Source organism: Microcebus murinus, chromosome 13, assembly GCF_040939455.1.
Source record: "Microcebus murinus isolate Inina chromosome 13, M.murinus_Inina_mat1.0, whole genome shotgun sequence".
Classification (NCBI taxonomy): domain Eukaryota; kingdom Metazoa; phylum Chordata; class Mammalia; order Primates; family Cheirogaleidae; genus Microcebus; species Microcebus murinus.
In genome coordinates this window covers 67,539,702-67,563,624 of record NC_134116.1, presented here as the reverse complement: position 1 = coordinate 67,563,624, position 23,923 = coordinate 67,539,702, and the positions used below count along the sequence as shown (strand labels likewise).

The 23,923-nt window shown below is 37.3% G+C and overlaps 1 protein-coding gene across 1 annotated transcript in view; it reads left to right on the top strand.

Annotated features, from left to right (window-relative positions):
* Positions 1–21,950, top strand: part of FREM2 (FRAS1 related extracellular matrix 2) — a 165,314-nt gene extending 143,364 nt beyond the window's left edge. The window contains exons 17-24 of the mRNA XM_020290416.2: positions 6,307–6,499; positions 8,135–8,239; positions 11,614–11,741; positions 11,842–11,976; positions 12,739–12,865; positions 13,704–13,891; positions 14,105–14,251; positions 15,514–21,950. Coding sequence (XP_020146005.2) covers positions 6,307–6,499; positions 8,135–8,239; positions 11,614–11,741; positions 11,842–11,976; positions 12,739–12,865; positions 13,704–13,891; positions 14,105–14,251; positions 15,514–16,020 — 1,530 coding nt within the window. The 3' untranslated portion in view covers positions 16,021–21,950. The remainder of the gene's footprint in view (positions 1–6,306; positions 6,500–8,134; positions 8,240–11,613; positions 11,742–11,841; positions 11,977–12,738; positions 12,866–13,703; positions 13,892–14,104; positions 14,252–15,513) is intronic.
* Positions 21,951–23,923: the final 1,973 nt, after the last annotated feature.

Below are 23,923 nucleotides of genomic sequence, written 5' to 3'. Positions count from 1 at the left end.
AACAATGTCAATCCACATTCTAACAACAATGGTCTACAGCTTCATCTGAGTACAGGCAGATCAATTTTGAATGCAAACATATTTCATGAGATGACACCTGAAGGAAAGCAAACTAAACGCTTGGTAAATAGATTCTGCTTTAGAATGTCATGAGAGTCTTCCACACTTTTCCATTTATGCATTTAGAATGGGGAAGCTGGCAAAAATAAAAGTGAACCATCAGCATGGGCTGCATGGGCTACACGTGCTTCAAAGAGGCTTCTTGGTTTTGTCAGCCACCCCTGTGAACAGCACCTGTGGGAAGCCAAGGCTGGGCCAGGTCAGTTTGTCCTCTGCAGTCCACAGAGTCCTGGCCAGGCTCCTAGCAGACATTACTTTCCCTTTTCACATCCTTTCCCAGACTTGGCATCTTAAATCAAGGTAATCACTGTGCAAACACATTTTATTAACTAGTAATTGCTTCTGCCAGGAACAAAATGATGGAGAATCGATTTTTTCCTTTCTTTATGTGTTCTTAGTAGCTAAAGCTACCACCACGAAATATTGCCAAGTCCCTGCATTTTTCTTTGTGATTGAAAATCTGTTTCTAACACACACTGAAAGGGTTTTCTGCCTTCTCCAACTTCCCAGTTCAAATTATTTAACTTACAAGAAAGAGTTGCCAAAGTAATCACCTGAAAAACCCAGAATAGTTTTCTGTTAACAGCAAGGAAGTTTGATCAAGCTTTATGCCTTTGACCACACCTAGCTTCAGCTGATGCTAACACCATATCTGCTCTAATATCTTATTCATTTGTACATTTATTCATTAAAGAAATATTTAATGAACACCTGCTCGGTGCCAGGGACCTTATCAGGTACCTGGTGGGGACACCAGATAGGAAGCTTACACATCAACAAAATAGAGTTGTAAGAGTCACGCCATCACTTTTATAAAAGTGAAGAATGTTACATGCCAAGAAAAAGAAATTTGGAATTTCTCTAATGATATTTGACTCTAAAATTGTCTTCAATAGTTACTTTCCAAAATATAAAAGCAAATAAATAGTAGGAAAAGTAAAATAGAGACTAAATAAATTATTCTACTCCACCTTTACATACAACACGTGTTTTATAAATAAAATTTAAAGTTGTTTGGATATACAACGAAAGACACTTTTGATGCAAAATGGTTATAAAGCTTTTAAAAATAAGTTTTTAAAACTATTGAATATTTTGGTGTTTTTTTGGTCTTGAAAACAATTTCTTTAAAAAATAAAACACTGTAGTTCATTTCACCTTTTATCACCTAGGCTAGCTGGATTGCAAGATCAGAATCTCAACTCTCTCATCTTGTTAGGTAAACAACAACTGATACTGTGGTTCAATGTGCATAAATAAGCTGCCGAAATGCAACCCAAATTACAGTTTGCTCTTAAAACATGAAATTGTATTGTACTTGGAAGACATAGTATGATTTTGGAAAAGTAAGTAAGTGTTTTTTCTTACTTGCTCTGTTTGAAGAAAAAAATTGCCTCCTTTTTACTGTGTGTTTGATTTAGAAATATGGAACTTTGAGTCTAGAATGTACTTTAGAAGTCGTCTTTTTCCATCTCATTCCCTTACACTTAGTACACTGATTCTCTTCTATATGTAAGCCATTCTCAATCATTTGTCAAGAATTATTAATAGCAGGAGAAATCCAAAATGTAGAATTTTCATGAAGTATGTTGTTTTCTATTTTGTCAAATTTACCAATTCAATTTTTACTAATGTATTTTTTTAATGAAAGTGATGAAATCACCATGGAAATGGAGGGAACTAAAGAAGTGTAGAAAAAGAAAAAACATCTCATCCATTATCACACTATCACTGTATACTGACATATTTTCTAACCTCTTTTCAATATCCATATACATTTTAAAGTAGTAGCATAATATTATTTATAACATTTTATATACTACTGTTTTTACTTAACATGTGAGCATTTCCCCTGACAAGGAAAATTCTTCAGATACATGTCTTTTGATGGCTACATGATATTTTCACCCATGAGTGTGCCATCATAATTTACTTAACCATCCTTCTATTGTTAGTCATGTAGATTATTTCTCATCTTGCCTTATCCCATAGATTTGTTCTTAATTCTAAAGAATTTGGGGACAAATATTGCCCTCATCCCAGCATCTGCTGGGATACTGCCTCTGTAATACTACAGACCTTCCGAAAGGTTTGTAATTGGACAAAAGCCAAGGTCTCTTCCTCCCAAATGTCCCTGGATATGTAATCTGAGGCTGCTTGGAGAAGTTGGCTAAAAATTCTAACTTGTTAAAACAATGACCTCAACTGAGTAGCTAAGTACACTCTGTATTGAAACTTCAAGCTATTGAGATCCACGAGCCTTCCTTACCTGTTCACAAACACCACCATCTTGATGTTACAGGCACGTGCCTGGCAACAAAAGCAGCAACAGCAAAGACGTTTCAACCAGTGGGAAATTCCTACCCAGGGGTGGCCCTCAGATAAAATTCCAAGAGCTCTGGCCCAGTGTTCAATCTTTGAAGTAAATACAAGCCACATATCCCACATGAAAGTGGGGTGTATGCATGATGGTAAAATATTTTTATTTGATTATTTTTTTCAATCTATGTGGTCTACTTGAAAGACATTGGGTAGGACAGTCCACCCTCTAGCCATGTGTGGCTGTTGAGCACTCAAAATGGGACTAGTCAGAATTGATATGTGTTGTACATTACAATACACACCAGAATTTAGAGATTTAGTACAAAAAAATAATATATAAATAATATATAAATTATATATATATAAAAATTATATAAATTATATATATATAAAATTATATATATTTTTTATATATATATAAAATTTTATATATATAAAATTATATAAATTATATATATATAAATTATATATATATTATTTATATATGTAAGATATATAAATAATATATATAATTATATAATATATAATAATATATAAAAAATAATAATAATATCCTATCAAAAATTATTTTATATTGATTATATATTAGTATATATCGAGGTAAGTAAACTGTATTATTCAGATTGATTTCACCTGTTTCTTTTTACTTTTTAAAATGTGGCTGTGAGAAAATTCAAAATGACATATGTGGGCTCACATTATATTTGTATTGAATGGTGCTGGTGTAGATACTTGGGCATTAGTCTGATTGTACTGAATAATCTTAGGCAAGCCAATTACATTCTCCATGGCTTAAGTTCTCCAAATGTAAAATACACCCATATTCAAGTGAAAGTTGCAAAGGAACAAGAAAAATCTAGATTAGTTTTCACTACTGTATATGTATATATACTGCCTACTTCTATAGAAATTTTAAAACAGCACTAAGATGATGCATAAATTGGATAGCTACAACTATATGGCCAAAAGAAGTGAAGAATTAAATCTACTGCAATTTTCCTTAACACTAGTTTCCACCATCAACAATATTATAATTTTTCTTTTGGGCTACTCATCTTTCTTCCTATTCTTCCCCTTCCCTACCCATCTTGCACACAGATTAGAGGCCTTTCTATGTCCCTAAAGCAGATAACACCCTCCCCAAATATGTACTCGCCATTTAGTAGTAGTATTAATAGTATAAATTTGACAGTGGGTTCTGTTTTCGATGTCATTTGCATTTTACACTTTCCTTTTAAATATGGAATTTAAAGTGTTGTTTGCCTTTATTGAAACTTCGAACATCAGTAAGAACATAAAATCACTCATTGTGTCTCAGTTTCTTTATGACTTCATATACATTTCTTTTAGTATGAACAAATGCTTTCAAAAAGTCTTGTAGTACAGGCTGAAAGAAAATGAAGTGCTTTTTCAGATAGCATGTAAAAGTAAGATTGGTTGCATTGTGTTCTCCAATTTGGAAGAAATAAACAGGGAGGTTACCTGAATGGTCCAGGTGATTCCCATGTAGGCTCTAGTTCCTCCCAGGGGTCCTCAAATTTTTTAAACAGGGGGCCAGTTCACTGTCCCTCAGACCGTTGGAGGGCCATTGGAGAGTGCGGCACACATTCCACACATGCGCACTGTGGGCCCGGGATGAGTCGGCTGCTAAGCAGGATAGGCAGCAGCAGCAAAAACACCCAGCGGGCCAGATAAATGTCCTCAGCGGGCCGCATGTGGCCTGCGGGCTATAGTTTGAGGACCCATGTGAGTCTAGGCAAAGATTCTAAGTACACAGAGAGAAGATCTGGCCATAGGTAATAAGAAAATGCAATAAGATGCAGATTCTGTGTCCAGAACTGATCAAACTCTAGTTTCCCACAAGAATCAAATGAAATCAAGTAAGAATTATTCAGGGAGCTATACCCCAAATAATTTATTCATAGGAAGTGAATTAGTAATTCATTCCAAAATAGCTTAATAACATTTGATGGATAAAATATAATATTGGCAACAATTATTCTTAGCACCTACAAAGTTTAATTGAAAATCCATGCCTAGAGCCTATTTTTTAAAAAAATCATGGTTTATTAAAATGACAAGACAAAATATTAATCCTAATTACCCATGGCATTTGGATTGACTTAATCACCTTCCCAAAAGTGTTAACACTGAACTTTAAAATCAATTGCTCAATGACAGTAATAATAGCCACCCTTAGAAAATACTATCTCAAAGGACTTTTATTGCTAGGCACCTCACCTGCTGACCAGGTTAGCAGGTAATGGGAAGTGCTAGCTACTACACGGATGAAATCAAATAACTTATTTAGTTGAAGGTTCTCTTTGTCTGTATTTTATTAGGGATTGAGGTTGTTATTTTTGTGACTTGAGGAGTTTACTTTTAACTCTATGATAATGTGAGAAATTATAGCTCTCATGATTTCAATGATTTGCTGACTCATGTATATAATTCCTGTTGTCATCTCAGTGTGGAAGAAAGAACTAGACTGTTATCAGACAGCCTGACTTGAACTTGTAAGGAGTGTGATCCAACTGAAGTCCTTTCTTTTCTCTTATGTAGAAAAGGCTAGCTGTATACACTTACTATTCTGCAGAGCTATTTTGAGAATTAAATATGATAACCTTTGTGAGGTGATCTTAGGACTGCCCTCAGCTTTGTTTGGAATACGATGACGTGTGATAGAGTAGAAAAAACATGGGTTGAAAGCTAGGTTCTAATCTTGGCAGGGCCACTTAGGAGGTTTCGAGAATTCTGGTGGGAAATTTGTTTTATTTCTTTGAGGCTTAAATATCCTATCTCTTTCTCTTTCTATCCATCATCCATTTATCCATCCATCCATCCATCCACCCAACTATCCATGCATACATATTACATAAATATAATTATGGGGGGAGAGTGAAAATATTATAATAAATAGCATTTTGGGGAAACTGGAATAATGTCTGAAACATAGGGGGCACTCAATAGATAGTTTACCCTCCACTACCCCCAACCCATCTGCTAAAAATCTGACGGAGAAAAGTTTAAAATTCAAAGTGAGACACTTCATTTCAACTAACGATTCTTGAGCTATTGTAAATATCTCAATGCTAATGTCATTACTAAGCATATTTGCTCCCAGATCTTTCCTGCCTTATCTTCTGTATGTAATGAAAAAATAGCTCATAATAGTATTTTTATAATAGAAAAGAACTGGAAACAACCCAAATGACCATCAACTGATGATAATAAATAAGATAAATAAGATATAATTTGTGAATACAATGAGCTGCTATTCAGTAATAATAGGGAATGAAGTATTGATACATTCCACATCATGGATGCTCCTTGAAAACATTATATTAAGTCAAAGAAGATCACATATATGGTTCTATTTATGTGATATGTCCAGAATAGACAAATACATGGAGACACAGTGGTTGCCAAGGGAGGAGGGAATAAGTGACTGCTAATGGGCACAGGGTTCCTTTTAGAGGTGATAAAAATGTTCTAAAATTGATTGTGGGGATGGTTGCACAACTCCTTGAATATACAAAAAACCATTGAATTGTTCACTTTAAATAGGTGAATTATATGGTATATCTTAATAAAACTGTTAAAAATTAAAGGGGCTGTGTAAGTATAGTATGCTCAAAATAATGCAGTTTATCTTAAGGATTTCTGGTACATACTCTTTGTTTTAAATGGAGGTAGGTAGTAGCTATTTAATTGATCCGAAATTAAGTGAGGGGGAAAAGTATTATAACATGCTATCATTTTCTTTCCTCAGTCATTAAGTGAAAGCAGAAAATGGCTTGTACAAAATTAGGCTCATTTAGCTAACATTGGATGGTGTTGATAGATACAATTTTATTGTTTTAGGTCCTAAACCTAGTGCAGTCCTATGTGACCCTTCGAGTCCCTCTGTATGTTTCCTACGTGTTCCATTCCCCCGTGGGGGTAGGAGGCTGGCAGCATTTTGACTTGAAATCAGAGCTTCGTCTGACTTTTGTGTACGACACTGCCATCTTGTGGAACGACGGGATTGGCAGCCCCCCGGAAGCAGAACTCCAAGGTGGGTTAATAAGACTTAGAAAACTCGTTTTCTTACCTGCTTAAATTACTTCAGAGGATTTTTTTTTTTTACTGTAGCTAAAAATAATAGAAACAACTTTCAATATATTTTCTTTTTCTATCTAATAATAAGATGATTTCACCCTTGTGCTGGAAACTCAGACTTGTGGGGGAGAGGGGAGGAAAGGGCATTTATTGAAACCTTAAAATCTGTACCCCATAATCTGCCGAAATAAAACAAGAAAAAAGAAAAGCTTTATTTTAACTAAATCGTATCAATGCCTCAAATTTTGCCCAGTATGTAACTGTTAAATGTAACTTTCTACATTTCATGGATATTTTACTGTTGTAGTCTATCTTAGGTGATTAATCATGTATGTGTTACATAACACAATGTGTATATTTCCCTGGGTTCTAGAAAATGAATAAAGGAAGTTCCAATCGAAAATGAGGAATGACCCCAAGGGAAAAAGTCACATTTTTCTTTCTGAAAATGAAAGATGTATTTTAAAGTCTAGTATAAATAATTATGTCCTAAATTTTAGTTCTGACTCTACAACTAACTAGCTGTGTGATCTCAAGCACATTGTTTAATCTTTTGGGGACTTAATTTCCTCTGAATGATAGATAAAACTTCTAGTATCTCTTTCTCTTTTAAAAGACTGTTATTCCGGAATACTTTAGCTGAATGTCTTGAAACACTGGTTGTGAGTGCCACTAACTATTGGGCGGATGAACATCTGCAAAACTTTGTTTCAATCTCCATGTCAGAATCATAACTCAAAATCCACAAACATAAAGCGAATTAGTCCATTAATAGAATCAGTACTTTTTCTTTTCAGACATATATTACTGTTCCAGATCCATGAATGTCATAGCATCATGCCAGCATTACATTTTACTAGCCAGAAGGAAAATAGAGTTGATAGTGCATCTCAAATATAAATCTAAGGTCTTAAACAGATTAAAATTACCTTAAAGCTATGTGACAGGTAACACGATCACCCTGAATAAACATTCCAGATTATTTCAAATGTTTTGATTCTGTATCTTGTCTTAACAGATGTATATTTAGGTGACCCTTAATGAGGGTCTTTTTTGTGGTTCTCAACTTCTACATGAGAATCTCTTGATCTTCTCTTGATCTCTGGAACTAAATTTGGTCAAACTTGAGTTTCTTGGGAAAGCCCCAGAGTTTTCTTTAAGTTTATAAAATTTAAAATATTAATGATTCTAAAAAACTCAAACCCATTTCTGCTTACACATCCAAATCTCCACAATTTTGCCAAATTCATTTGTCATGTCTCTCAATTTACAGCTTCCTTTTTTGGAAACTAAAGCTTTGTGGGGGGTTGGACTTAGTCTATTGCAATCGATCTGTGTATTTCTGATCTGAGTGAGTGACCTCACTCAGTCTACCTAATTCATTTTGCCTCCCACTTAGGCACCTTTTCTCTTTACAAGAGACAATGAAAATACTTCTGCCTCTCTTATTATTCAGAATTCTTCTGATAATACCCTTTGCCTAGAATGCTTAAAGACAAGACAGATCTGCATTCTCTTTTGGAAGGAATCTCTGTACATTAGGGATCTCTGGCCACTCACATTTCCCCTCTGCGTGCTCTCCCCACCTTAGGTTCCCTCTACCCAACCAGCATGCGCATCGGTGAGGAGGGGCGCCTGGCGGTGCACTTCAAGACCAAGGCTCACTTCCACGGCTTGTTTGTGCTGTCACATCCGGGTAAGTCCCGTTGTCTATGAACAGCCCCTCCCCACACTACAAGGATCTAGGTTTTCCTTACGCACGCGTGTTTCAGCACGCTTCCTTGTTACCTTTGAAGCCCTTAATTTCAAATGGATTATATATGTGCAATTATCTCCACCACGGCTTGATAATTGCTCAGCTTCATCTTGTAATCCACAGAATTATCATTATGAAGAATTTTAGAGAAAATGCAAAATAATTAGAGTAAATTTAAAAGGAAACCCTATTGAGTTCATTTTAAGTGGAGTTTTCCTTCCATTAAAAAGCACAGCAATAGCAATCCCTTTCTCTGCTTTGCTTCCATTGCACAAAAAAAAAAAAAAATTGAATTTCGGTGATTGATTCAGCAAGCACTTCCCTGTTCACAGCTTTTACAGAGGTATTGTGAGAACCCTTTCTAATAGAGTCACAAGCGGCACTCCACTTTCATACATCTCAGATGTGTTTAATTATGTTAATAAGTAGTGACTATGCAGTGTTGGTTACTAACTGATGGACTGTCAAAGACTCAATTCCCTTCACAATAGCAACAAAGAAATTAAAGTACCTAGGAATATACTTAACCAAGGATGTAAAAGACCTCTACAGGGAGAACTATGAAACACTGAGGAAGGAAATAGCAGAGGATGTAAACAGATGGAAATCCATACCATGCTCGTGGATCGGCAGACTCAATATCATCAAAATGTCTATACTACCCAAACTGATCTACAGATTCAATGCAATACCTATTAAAATCCCATCAGCATTCTTCACAGATATAGAAAAAATAATTTTATGCTTCGTATGGAACCAAAGAAGACCCCGAATATCAAGAGCAATTCTAGGCAACAAAAACAAAATGGGAGGCATTAATATGCCAGATATCAAACTATACTACAAAGCTGTAGTAATTAAATCAATATGGTATTGGCACAAAAATAGGAATATTGACCAGTGGAACAGATGTGAGAATCCTGATATATAACCATCCTCATATAGCCATCTAAAAATCTTTGACAAAGCAGACAAAAACATACGCTGGGGAAAAGAATCCCTTTTCAATAAATGGTGCTGGGAAAACTGGATAGCCACCTGTAGAAGGCTAAAACAGGACCCACACCTTTCACCTCTCACAAAAACCAACTCACGCTGGATAACAGACTTAAACCTAAGGTATGAAACTATTAGAACTCTAGACGAAAAAGTTGGAAACACTCTCCTAGACATCGGCCTGGGCAAAGAGTTTATGAAGAAGTCCCCAAAGGCAATCACAGCAGCAACAAAAATAAATAAATGGGACATGATCAAACTACAAAGCTTCTGCACAGCCAAAGAAATAGTCATGAAAGTAAACAGACAACCTACAGAATGGGAGAAAATTTTTGCATCCTATGCATCCGATAAGGGACTGATAACTAGAATATACTTAGAACTCACAAAAATCAGGAAGAAAAAATCAAATAACCCCATTAAAAAGTGGGCAAAGGACTTGAACAGAAACTTTTCTAAAGAAGACAGAAGAATGGCCAACAAACATATGAAAAAATGCTCAACATCTCTAATCATCAGGGAAATGCAAATCAAAACCACAATGAGATATCACTTAACCCCAGTGAGAATGGCCTTTATCAAAAAATCTCCAAACAATAAATGCTGGCGTGGTTGCGGAGAGAGAGGAACACTCCTACACTGCTGGTGGGACTGCAAACTAGTTCAACCTCTGTGGAAAGCAATATGGAGATACCTTAAAGCGATACAACTGAATCTACCATTTGATCCAGCAATCCCATTGCTGGGCATCTACCCAAATGATCCAGTGACACTCTACAAAAAAGACACCTGCACTCGAATGTTTATAGCAGCACAATTCATAATTGCAAGGCTGTGGAAACAGCCCAAGTGCCCATCAATGCAAGAATGGATTAATAAAATGTGGTATATGTATACCATGGAGTACTATTCAGCTCTAAGAAACAATGGTGATATAGCACATCTTATATTTTCCTGGTTAGAGCTGGAACCCATACTACTAAGTGAAGTATCCCAAGAATGGAAAAACAAGCACCAGATATATTCTCCAGCAAACTGGTATTAACTGAGTAGCCCCTAAGTGGACACATAGGTACTACAGTAATAGGGTATTGGGCAGGTGGGAGGGGGGAGGGGGGAGGGGGGTGGGTATATACATACATAATGAGTGAGATGTGTACCATCTGGGGGATGGTCATGATGGAGACTCAGACTTTTGGGGGGAGGGGGGGAAATGGGCATTTATTGAAACCTTAAAATCTGTACCCCCATAATATGCCGAAATAAAAAAAAAAAAAACAAAGAAAAAAAAAAGATAGCAGTCAAAAACTTTGCTTTTTAATAAAGGACATTAGAAACAATTTATTTTTTATTTGACTTTCCATATTATTCATCTGGTTTGTAAGTTTTACCAGAGTGCCAGCTTAGATTGGAAAGGGAAAGTATTTCACTCACCGTGTTTATATCCTTCCTTTTTCTGGGCATGAGCTCTAACAAAGCAGAGAAGAGGGCTGGGTATTTAGGAAGACAAAGAGGCTTCATTGTATTTTTATGAAACTGAACTATAAGAAATAAAGAACTAAAAAAAAATCATTTTGCTTTATTGTAATTGACAGTTCTGGAAAATGAGGATTTCCTGGTCTTTACAGTTTCCTTCCACATGTCTACCTTTCTAATAAACTGCAGCTTTGTTTAGCCACAATTGCAGGCAATCTAATTAAAATTAGATTCCATTCATAAATTGGGTTTGCCCAGCTGTGTGGATACTAATAGACTATTTTAAGTTCAGCTCATAGCTTTGGTGCACAATAAATGCATTCACATCAGCTTTTTTTTTTTATTGCTCTGATTTCTGGAAAGTATCCCTGAACAATTTGAGCATTTCTGTACAATTACCTTTCGACAGAATTATAGTGCAGAAACAGCACTGAATTAGGAATCAGAAGTGATCTTGGGAAAGTCACAGAGTCACTCTCAGCCCAGTTTCTTCGTCTGTAAAATAAGAATAAGTATACAACCATGCCTACTTTGCAGGCTTATTATAAGAATAAAAGCAAGGCCAGGCACTGTGGCCCCTGCCTGTAATTCTAGCACTCTGGGTGGGTGAAACAGGAGGATGGCTTGAGCCCAGGAGTTTGAGGTTACACTGAGCTGACACCACTGCACTCTACCCAGGGTGACAGTGTGACAGTGTGATACTCTGCCTCAAAAAAAAAAAAAAAAAAAAAAAAAAGAACAAAAGCAAATATTGTATGATAAGGTACTTTGAAAACTCTAACCTGTTATGCACTCTTTTAATTTAACCACTATTCCATTATCATTGTTGGCACTCACCCTAGCGTCCTTTACAAGCTCAGTGATCATGTCAACTAATCATCCGGGCCTGACGTTCTCCCTCCGCCTCATAAGGAGTGAACCAACCTATAACCAGCCGGTACAGCAATGGAGCTTTGTCTCTGACTTTGCAGTAAGTGACTGAGACTCTTACTTAATTTTCTGTTTCTGCTGCCTTCTGATGAGGCCTCAGATTTTTAAATGAAATGTATAAATGTCCTCTCCTCTCAAAGGTGCGTGACTACTCGGGGACCTATACAGTAAAACTGTTGCCATGTACCACCCCACCCCATCAGGAGCACCGCCTGCCCGTCACCTGCAACCCCAGAGAGCCTGTCACCTTTGACCTGGACATCCGCTTCCAACAGGTGTGTCTCATAGCATCATTATCTTGTGACTCGCAGAATCTCACTTTGTTAAAGTCATGGTTTACTTTATTAGTAAGAAAAAAAAGAAAGCATTCACACATGGATGACTATAGCTCTTGCATGCTGAGAAAAAAAGGAAGTCAGGCAGTAAAGAAGTGAGGGAGGGAAGGAGGATGAAAGAATGGCCCTTTGTCTGCTGTTAGTCCAGGATATAAAATCTGTAATTCACGTGTATGCCAGAGTTATTTTTTTCTTATCTTATCTTATCTTGTCTCCTCCTGAAGTTTGCTGCTTTAGAGATTTGAGAATTTTCCCCAGACTTCTGTACTTCTTTGTCTTGTTCTTAACAACAGGAGAATGTAATCCGGTAGTTTAAAACCCCCTCAAAGTACCTAACCGCCATTGTGTATTACAAAAAATGTAATGTTACCCTTTGTTGAAGAACTTATGATAAATGTTGGCCTTCCACTTACCGTGATATTTACAAGTCCTTACACAGCCCTATAAACCAGTGGAAGTGAGCTCAAGCAATGCTATTTAGTCCCATTCACAAAATGATTTAATTCCATCAGTTTTGCCTTCACAAGAGTAACAAAATCAATGTCACAATTCCCTAAGTTGGCTTGGTTGGCAAAATCACAATGCAGTGTTTAGTATCTACATGTTAGTATACAGAGAATGTGTGTGTGTCTGTGAACTCTATGTTTGTGCACCATCAGAACTCCCAACAATACATAAAAAGGCTTTTACACTTGGTTTTAGGTCAGTGATCCAGTGGCAGCTGAGTTTAGCTTGAACACCCAAATGTACCTACTCTCAAAGAAGAGTCTCTGGTTGTCTGATGGATCCATGGGATTTGGGCAAGAAAGTGATGTTGCTTTTGCAGAAGGTATCACTTTGCAAATGAGAGGGCTGCTCTGTTTGTCATGTGAATCTGTTGTGCTTTGCTTTGTTGGTATTCTGGTTGGGGGGTGGAAATTATAGCTTCTTCCATGAATTTCAGAATATATCTGAGTCTTTATGTACTTTGGGAGGTGTAGGAAGTCATTGAAATTGGATTTGTTTTTCATATGCTGAGAAAGATATCCTCTATCCCCCTTAACTAAGTGACTTTTGGAACAAGTCTGGATTTTTTTCTTGAATGTTTTTTCAGCTTGCGTATAATCAAATGCTGCAGCTACGTGAGATCGTAAATGCCTCACAGGCAAAGACTGTGCTTGTCTTGTTCCATGGTACCTACTCAACACCTGGCAGGATACCTAGCACACATGGTAGGGGTTTAGGAATAGCTGTGAAAAGAAACGATGCAGTACCAGGGGGTTTCCTAAAGGAAATAAAGCTAATTAGGCTTTTTATTGATGTGGTCTTCCTTAGTGTTATTCTGTATTGCATTAGCTTCCATCTTACCAACTAATTTACTTATGTAAACTGGAATGTAACCACAATGGGATATATCAGTGTCAAATTGTAGACCAGACCCTGAAATGATCCCCGCTGGTGGCGAAGTACCTAAGACTCCATAAATCTTCAGTCACTTGTGGCTAGTGTGCAAGGTGGCCTTAGAGTGGACCAGATCTCGAAGCTAACACAAAAAGACCTTCAACCCTTGATGGCAGCTTTAGGGAGCACAGAAAATAATCTCTGTGTCATTATTGTCATAAACCGCGGGGGTCACACTGATACACCCACCACACCACAGAACTGACAGTGCCACATCTCTGCTTCAGGTGATATCATTTATGGCCGTGTTATGGTGGATCCTGTCCAGAATCTGGGGGACTCCTTTCACTGCAGCATAGAGAAGGTGTTCCTGTGCACGGGCGCGGACGGCTATGTCCCCAAGTACAGCCCGGCGAATGCAGAGTACGGCTGCCTGGCGGACTCTCCTTCACTCTTGTATCGATTTAAAATTGTGGTAAGATGGTTCAACCCAAACCATGAACTAGATACATTTTCAAAGTTCAGCCTTTTTGTCTTATATTTTAAAACCATATCATCATTTTAAATTAAACCAAAGGATAACATTGTTATGGGAATTTGTACTTGCACAAAACTAATAGGAAAACATTCTGTCCTTGCAAAAGTTGGCACTATCTACAGCAATTATCATTTTTCTTATTGCTTGAAGGACAAAGCCCAGCCAGAGACACAAGCCACCAGCTTTGGGAATGTCCTGTTTAATGCCAAACTGGCCGCAGATGACCCTGAGGCCATTCTCTTAGTGAATCAACCTGGATCTGATGGATTTAAAGTCGACTCAACACCGCTCTTTCAGGTAAGCCAAAAACAAGCTCATTTGCAATGGCCTTGTAACCACGTGCAAGTTATTGAACATTTCTTTGCTTCAAATGTCTCATGTTTAAATGGCAGGAATGGCAATATTGCATAGAGTTAATTGAAACAATGAATAAGTCAATGCAGGTAAACCACACAGCCCCATACTGGGCACATAGTATTTTGTAAACTCCCCCTTTTATTATTTTATTAATATGTTAATGTTATTTTAAGACTATGTATACTAGAGATTCTTATTCAGCCCAGAATATAAATTTAGGTCTGACAGTTGGGTCATTTGCTTTTCTCATTCAAAACTTCCTTCCTGTTGACTTTTCATCAACATCTTAATGAGAATGATCTTGTGTGAACTGCTAGACTCAGAAAAGCAATTGTGCGCAGCACACAATATTCTCCACTCTCAAAAATTTCAGAAACCAAGATAGAAAATTCTGACTCAGAGATAGAAGGTGGAGAGGGACCTTTTTCTCTGCTGGGGCAGACGCAACAAATTTAGATGTAAATCTTTGAGAGAGCAAGTGCACCCTTAGGACATTTGTTAAGAATCATCCAGACAAGATGGGCTGGAGAAATATGTTATTCTTATTCAGGCTATGGAAGGAATCTTAAGAAGGCATATTTATTACTTTGAATCTTTTCAAACAAGAAGTATGATTTTTTTGTTTTCATTTTTAACATTAACTCTCAAAGCATATGGCCTCTCTAAATCCTGAACACTTCAAAGAATCATCAGAAAATCTCTCCTTTTCCCAGGGCTTGGAAAAGCCTGAAAACTAATTTTCCCCCTTTAGTCTTATACATAAATAATCCTCAAGACACGCTGGCAAAGAGTCCCGAGGTTCAGAAGGTTTGGGCTACAGTCCTGCCTCTTTCACTAACAAGTTGAGTAACATTGAAAAAGTCACTTCATTTCTCTGTATTCTTATTTGCTCTTTTTAAAAATGAATAAGCTAGGTCGTGTAATATCTAAAATTATTTACAGCTCTCACCTCCTATGACTATAAATACCAGATATTTACCAAGTACATGCTCCCTTAAGAGATGCATAGAATTTTTCATAGAATGCTTTACACAAAACCTTGCACATTCTACTCAATCAAAAATAGTAAAGCAAATTAATTAAGTAAATTAATTCTGTAGACTAAATTATCATTTATTATTGTCTCTGCCCTTAATTTCTCTTGCAAGTAGTCATAAATTGGGTATATCTAATTCCCTAACAAATGGAGTTGTGTTTTCCAGGTTGCTCTGGGCCGAGAATGGTATATACACACAATCTACACGGTAAAGTCAAAAGACAACACCAATCGAGGTATTGGCAAGAGAAGCGTGGAGTACCACTCTCTGGTGGGTCAAGGCAAGCCCCGAGCCACCACCAAGAGCCGGAAGAGGCGGGAGATCAGGAGCGTGCCCCCGTTGGCGTGGGAAATTGGTGCTGAAAACAACCGAGGAACCAACATCCAGCACATTGCCCTGGACTGCACCGGCAAGAAGCAGGTCCCCCAGGGGAGAGTCCCTCCGGATGGCATCCTGCCCCGGGAGCTCGACAGTCCCGGCTCTGAGGTCAGCCTGGTCACCTTGATGGGAGGCGTCGCAGTGGGATTACTCGGCGTCTGCCTCACCATCATTGCAGTGATGATGTGCAAGAGCAAGGAGCGTTTCAGGAGGAAGGACACGCAGAAGGGCTCTGGCAGCGGCCAGCCCATGATGCCCCCACAGAGCCACCACAGTGACAGCTCAGAGGTTTGATGACTGCAGGTGGAATTCAACCTTTTCCTCAAGTGCCTCAGAAAAGACCACAACAGAACCTCAGATACTTCTGGCAAGCTTTGCAGAGAGTTGGGGACTTCAGTGATGAAGCTACTCAGAAGACCTGACTGTGTGACTGTACTTTGGTTTGAATTCTGTCTACTCTCTCATGCATCAAAGGACAGATTAAGACCACCTCTTTCCTCATGCCCAGAAGGCAGCAACAATGTATTCACTTGTACACAAAGCCATAGATGGACAATGAGGAATGTACTTCTTATTTTAAACATATTCTCTACATGGTGGAGATGAACCTATTGCAAGGTGCTAACAGACTCTTTCAGAAGTGGGAGAAGAGTCTATTGTTACTATGTTAGTGTGAACTTTGAAGGTGCAATTACCACATTGTTTATTCATTATATAACAGATTATTACTAGGAAGGTTTTAATTGGTAGTCTGGAAAAATGGTGAAACACAGTTTATTACGACAAGTTTTCAAATAAGTGAAGACAGCATAGAATTAGGACCAGGGGTAGATCAACCCACAGATCACCTTATCTACTATTTAGGTGAAATTGGAAGGAAAGACAGAGGGAAGGGAATTTGTTCACTTGGATTTGAATTGCTTCTCATCCTCATCAGACCCTCCTTGTTTTATTTGCTTATTTAATTTTAAATTAAACCAAAGAATATGTTAATGCTGGAAGAGATTTGTAAGAGAGACTGCTCTGTTTTGGTACGTAGCAAGTAATAGTAGAGGTCTAGCTAGGTAGTTTACCTTATTGGTGCTCAACATTTGTGGGAAATAAGAGGGTTGGTCATGTCCGGATGACAAAGAAGTGTCATAGAGTTAGAGTCACTACAAGACAATGTTCTCTAAGAACTGAGCCTAGATGTTTGCAGTATTGAAACCATAAATGATAACCAGAAACATCATCACAGATGGTGAAGGGAGAAAGTGATATTTATTACTATAATGTGTATAACCAGAGTGCCTCTTATACATCTTTATAGAGTAAAAAGACATTTTTTACAGATGACAGATGAGGTTAGCCCTCAGAATAGCATAATCACACAATAACGTTCACAACTTACATCGCCCTTAGGACAATTTATTAGCTTCCTAATCAGCATCTGGTTTAAACAAGGGGAATCTCTGCAATTGTCATTCTAGAAATGGTCTTGGAGGTGGCCGGCATCATTGATCATCTTCTTTGATTCAAGAAGGCATCACTCTGGCATCCCCTGGGTCAGCAAACTGGTACAAGTGAGGTCGTGTCAGTCTCCAAAACTGCAATCTGTAGCCCTGCTCATCACCCATCTCACAAAGCCACGGAACTTGAGCGAGCTTGCATGGCAAGCCTCCCCTTGCCTTTCTGCAGAAATATGCTTTTCCCAAATGGCAGAAATTTTGCTTGGAAAGGGAAAACTTCGGTATTTTATTGACCTGCCTTCTGAGAGCTAGCAAACATATTTCAAACAAAAATAAGGTCAGGAAAAAAAAGAATGATGCCTACAGATTAACACACAAGTGCTTCCTGGAGTCCCATTTCATGCCCAGCCATGACCTGGCCCCTCCAGACATCCTGGTGGAATGGAGAATTTCAGAGGGCAAACTTCTCAGGTCTTATGTGCACATCTTAATCTAGTGTCTGTCAGTACCAGCCATCTCTTGATTAGGAATAAGAAAGCTACACTGGTGCTGGGAGAGAGGTAAAGAGTGTAATACCTTCCTCTCTTCTTTTAGGCAGCTCTGCACTACATATTCAAAGTCTTTTTAAAAATAGACTGTACCATCCTTCCACTGGGTGGAAGGATTTACACCCATGTCTCAAAGATCTCCCCCAAGGACTTACATAAATAGAAAGTGCTCCATAGCCCGGGAAGTCACCTATCAAAATGGGGATACTTTCTTAAGCATCTCCCTTTCTTTCGCTTTACCTTCTGGCAGATGCTTCGCTACTTCTTTGCCTACCTCATACTTTGTATAGGGATGAACGGGACTTAAGCGGCTTCAAATAGTGTGTGGACTTTTTATCATTTAGCATTGGGTTCAATATATGTAGACTGCTAGCGTAAGTATTCTCAGTCAACTTTCTGATATTCTAGCAATTACGAGCTGCAGGGTCTGACCGTCATGCAATGTGGGAGGTCTCTGTCGGTGAACAGAGTCATCCCTGGAGCATTAGCACCACACGTCTGCTTTGAGCCTTTGGGCCAGGCTAGTTTTATGCCAAATTTCACTCTACAGTGGGTGTTCTAATGAGGCTACTGTATGTAGATTGGGGAGCTTATAAAATACAACATATGTCTATTCTTTCATCACAAAGAGAAATTTCTCCTCCCCTGCCCATTTCTCCTCCTCTCCTCTCTTTCTATCTTCTGTCACCTTCCCTCCCTTCATCTCCTTCAATAAAGACCTCTCTGTGGGAAATAGACACATATCGCTTTCTTAACTATAAAATACTTAGATATTTGCGTCATTTTCCTAATACCTGTTTACTAAATATGTAATTTAATATACATTAATATTTTTAAAAAACTCATGGTGGGAAAAATCAGGCAAAAATATTTTGTAAAATAAAATAAACCCTTATTTTCAATATTTTGTTTTTAGAAAGCTATTCTGGTCTCATCATCATAGAGACATCCAATACATCCCCATACAGAATAGTATATAAGTAATAATAGCTCCATAGATACTCAGTAGCTCTAACCCCAGTGAAGATCTTGTTGATATAACATAATAAAACAAAACCAAAAATAAATATTGCCACCAGGGGCTCGCCTAAGCATATGAACCATGAAGCATTAAAATAGATAAGTATATTTTAATGATGGTCTTTGAATTCCCACTTATGCCTCGGTTACTATTTACTGACTGCTCACCTAAGACTAGCCAGTCTGAGAGATTACACAGAAACCAAGCTACTCTCCCTGTCCTTGGGCAGGTTATTGTTGAATGTGGCTCTTTATTTGGACTGAAGTGTCAGAGTTTTCATTAGATTCTCTCCTGGACCGAGAACACACGAGGTATAATTATATCTGTGAAACACAACTTAAAAATCTCTCCAGGGCACCAACAGTAGAGTCTACCCTTTTTCATCAAAAATAACCCAGCCTGTTATAGAGCATACAAATCTAATACAAAATATTTCAAGCCAGTAATTTAATGGAATTGATCTTCTTTGCAAACCTACATGGAGGAAGTACGTTGTAGCACCGTGGGTGGCACTGCCTGTTCTTTTCCTCGCGATGGAAGATAACCCCACTTTATTGCTAGAGTGGGGTGTAAACCCTTCTCCCGGTCCTTCGACATCATCAGCACCTCTGAAGTCCACCCTCTCACAAGCATCCTCAATGTTTGACCCATGTGAGTAAAGGTCAACTAGAACCCTGCTACTCAGTATGAAGGGATTTAGATATATAAGCAACAAAAGAGCTTCATCATCAAGTCATCTTACCCCCAGTTCTTTTCCAACTCCAAGGTCAACATTAAAATGGAAATAGACCTGTGTGAAAACCACAGAAAGCCTTTTATTATATATATCAATGCTAAGAGTTAAAGTATTCCCAGGTCAAGTAAAGTGCCAACAATAGAGCTAAATATAATGACATTTAGATCTTAAAAGTTGGAAATATTTCTGCTCTTATTTTGAAAATACTTATTTAATATTAACGTAGAAATTTGGTCCTTTAACAGGAAATAGAAAATATTTTTAATGATGCAAATGTTCTACAAACTTGGAAATTTTCATAATTGTATTAGTCTGAAAATAGGCATGTTACCAGTCTCTCAAACTCTCATTTTTCTAGACATGATGGCAATACTAAAAGGATGAAAACAAGTGTCTTCATTAACCATATGGCAAATGAATGGGACTCAAATGTTCAGTCAGTTCAACTTAGCAAGGTTCAGAGATGTGTAATTTGGCAGGAAGCTACAAATACCAGTGCTATCCCAGCTCCCCCCCCACCACACACACACACACACACACACACACACACACACACGCACGCACGCGCAAATAAAAACAACCAAACAATCTCATTTCTAGAAAGAGATAACCTTAAAGGCATAACTCTAACTGAAATGGCTCATAAAAGATTTATAAGAAGGTCAATGGAAAGATCATTTGTGAAAACATACTATCGTGGGAGTTTCCTTAACATTAGTTCAATAGTTAATATATTTCCCTAAGATATTTTCCTAGAATTGATTGCAGCATTGTAGGGTAATGACATAGAAATTTTTAGGGAATATTATCCATAGGACCAAAGTATCCCTCAATGTCCATTCTCCCCTTTTCCATATCCATTGATGCTAACAAACAAAAAGGCTTTGAGATTTTGGTCGCTATTTTGATTTTGATAAAATACTTGAAAATAGGAGAAGATGATACTCTCCTACAGTTTCTACCAAAAAGATTACATAGAAAACTTTTCAATAAAGAAAGAAAACTGAATTTCTCTCTCTCTTGAACTAAGCTGAGTAAAAAATATATATATATATACTAATGTGAGTCTCTCTTGGTTTAATTTTATCGAAAGAAAAATCAGAATATTAAATTTGCAAACTTTTAAACAATTTTGCTTTCTTCCCTATCTTTCAAGTGCATTAAGTTTCTTTCCCCTGATATTTGTTGGCTTTTTTTATTTTTCAATATTTTGTTTTGCTAAAGAACAACAGGAACTGCTCCAGCAATGACATCTACTTTTGCTTTCTTTTCATTTTTTTTTTAATTTAATGGACTAGCTTTTTCTTTTTCTGAGATTTTTCATTCTTCCAGTAATGCTTCCCTTTTTATTTTAAAACCATTACAATTTTCATGATATAGTTAGCATTTTCATGCATCCAAAAACTGGTAAGTCCAACCAGCAATTGTGTAGTATCCCCTTCTGTATAAAATGTTCAGGCTTTTAGGGAAAGAAAAAAGATCTTCATGCAAAAGATCAAAAATGTCATCTTAGATAATATGATGACAATCTGTGCCTTGATTTCTCTCTCAGAGGAGGATCAACATGGACATTAAGATATAAAAAAATCCCTTTAAGGATTTAATTGAGTAAGAATAAAAAGTCAAAGATCACATGACTAAAGTTCTTTTGGATAATTGAATACTTTCCAATAAAATAAATAGCCAAAAGAAACTGTTAAAAATGTTAACAGCATAGAAGTTTTAAAACATACAATTATTACATGCACAATATTAGCCAGATATTGCCTATGCAGATTATATAATTATTTAAACACTTCAAGTGAATTTCTACTATGGATATTTATTTTTTTCCAATGTTTGGATCATCCTCACACTTAAGAATTTTTAGTATTGTACCTTAGAAAAGAAGAAAAACGAGAATGTAAGTTTTAAAAAATTAACATTAAAAATCAAGAGCATTATAATAAAAATCACTTAAAATATAGAAAGGAATTTATTGCTGGTAAGAATAAACGATAGTTTCTCTATAAGCTAAAACTAAGCACATTGCAAAGAGTAATACAAAGCAGAATCTTTCACTGTGACTTCAGGAATTCAAGTTTTTGGCAAGATACTTATTTTTAAAGCCCATTTGTCTATCAAAGAAAGCTTTATCCTGGACAAAGAGCTGTGTGTTTTATAATTGTATTAAGTGCCTGCTTCCTTCCTGTGTGCCCGCCATAACACTTAGTAAATTTATATTTATCTAGCCACTGAGTGACATATCTGTGTGTAATAGAATTATTTGCAGAACTTAATAGCTTTTGTTGCTTTCCCATGGGAATTTCTCAAAAACTAACAGGGTCTAATTTTTTCATCTATTTACTAGGTTACCACATATTTGCTGGATATTGAAGTGTATTCCCAGGAATCTAATTATGCAAATAATTTGGAGCCATTCACTCTTAAATCCATGTCTAAAATAACTCTTGTTACCACTTGTATGTCATAACTACACCTGTTTTGCTTCAAAATATATCATGTGTTTAATATAAATAAAACCTATATGTGTCTGTGTGTGTGTGTGTGCACGTGCTCAAATGGCCAAGTTATTGAAGTGGTTTCTAGGACTTTTATCGAAGTGCCAGAATTCCTGTAGTCTGCAATGACTGGTTCTGGTTCTGGAGCCGTGAGCTTATGCAGGCCTCAGGACCAGGCTTCTACCACCATCCTGTTACTGTTGGTAAAATCATGACACTCCTCAGCAGGATGTCCCTGCAGGGTCCTAGCACCTGCCCACCAGGTAGATACAGTTGCAGGCCTTCCAGGGGTAATGCATGTTCAGAGGAAACAACATAGTTGGAGTGACTAATCCTTTGTCCCAGGAAGCAGTGTGACTAGACCTTGCTATAATTAGGAAATCCTGTCCTGCTGCATTGGCGAGGGTTTATTATCTGATCTGGTCTTTACTGCCAAGGTGGACTAGTCACCCTTATGCAGACTTCGTGTAAGTTAATGAACATTTGATTGCAAGTAGATTTTTAGCATGAAGCCACCGCTATTTAATACTAAATAGAAATGCAAAGACAACCTCTTATACATACTGAAGGATAATCCCAAGAAAAGGGAAAAATGCAAAAAAAAAAAAAAAAAGTGAAGTAGAAGAAAAAGCTCTTTTAGCACTTTGGGATCTAGAGAGAGAAGTGGCTGTGTTGTCACGGAAAGGTTATCATCAGCAATAGAAATGTACATAGCAAAATGACTGCAGCTCAGAAGGCTTTGGCTAAAGTTGACAAGAGAGGAATGGTGCAAAACATAAAAAAAATTGGAAAGATTTGAAACTTTGAAAATGAAATCCAACAAAAATACTTGCTTTGTACTTGTTTCATTTTCATCCTTCTTGACCACATTTTAGGGAAGAAAAAAAGGGGCAGTTTTCAGATTCTCTTGAACATTTCTTTGTGTTTGGTTTTTGTGTTCTTAAACAAAATATGGGGAAGTAATTTTGTAATTTCATGGCTATGGCCTTTGAAGTCTCATTTGACATCATGAAAAGTATTTAAGTGAATAGAATTTACATATAGCATCATGATTTCCTCAATAAATTGACCTGTGACAATAAAAAAAAAAAAAAGAAAAGAAATGTAGAACTCAACCAATCTTCAACATAGAAAAAAAAAAAAAAACTGGCCTATGTGAGAGGAAATTTCCAAGCTGCTAGGGAGAAAGCGTGGTCTTTGGGAAGTCTGGGGAAGGGAACCAGAGAAGGAAAGGTTCCCAATTCAGCCTCACTATTATAAACAATGAGAGATAAGATATCCCTGCCATAAAGCCACAATCACCCAGAAATACCCAATTTAAGGGAAAACCCCCAAACCAGACTTAGTCAAGGTAGACCTAACCAGGGAAAAAAATTACCAAGAAAAGAGTCAAGATAATCTGACACTACAGATTCCTCCCTACTCTTCAAACAGGACCATAAACTAATGCCCCCTCCAAAAAGCTTGACAGTAATCTTTGAAAATCTTATTCCCGACAGCACAAAGAGCATTTCAGAATGTTAAGATGGTATTGCAGGAATTTAAATGTGACTATTGCGAAGTGGCAAAAGGTGGCAGAGATTGTTATTGAACAGTAGTACAAGGTTAAATACAAAGGGAGTAGGGGTAGGTCAGAGATGCACCCAGGATAGTCACCAGGAGAAGAATATTTGAAAGGGCTATATGCAAAATTAAATAAATAAATACAAATATTTCTCCAGGACTTCTTTAGAGTTGAAACCATTCAAAAGACAACGAATTAGAAATACACAGGCTACATGAGAACACTTAAGAGCTATGGTTTGATGTGGTTCCACCCTGTTTAATGAGGGCAGGACTCCCACGTCCCTCCACACCACCATCACCACGTGGCTCAAATTCAAAAGAGACCACTAAATTGGGAGGAACTGGTAATTCCCAAGTGTCATCAGAGAAGACCTCAA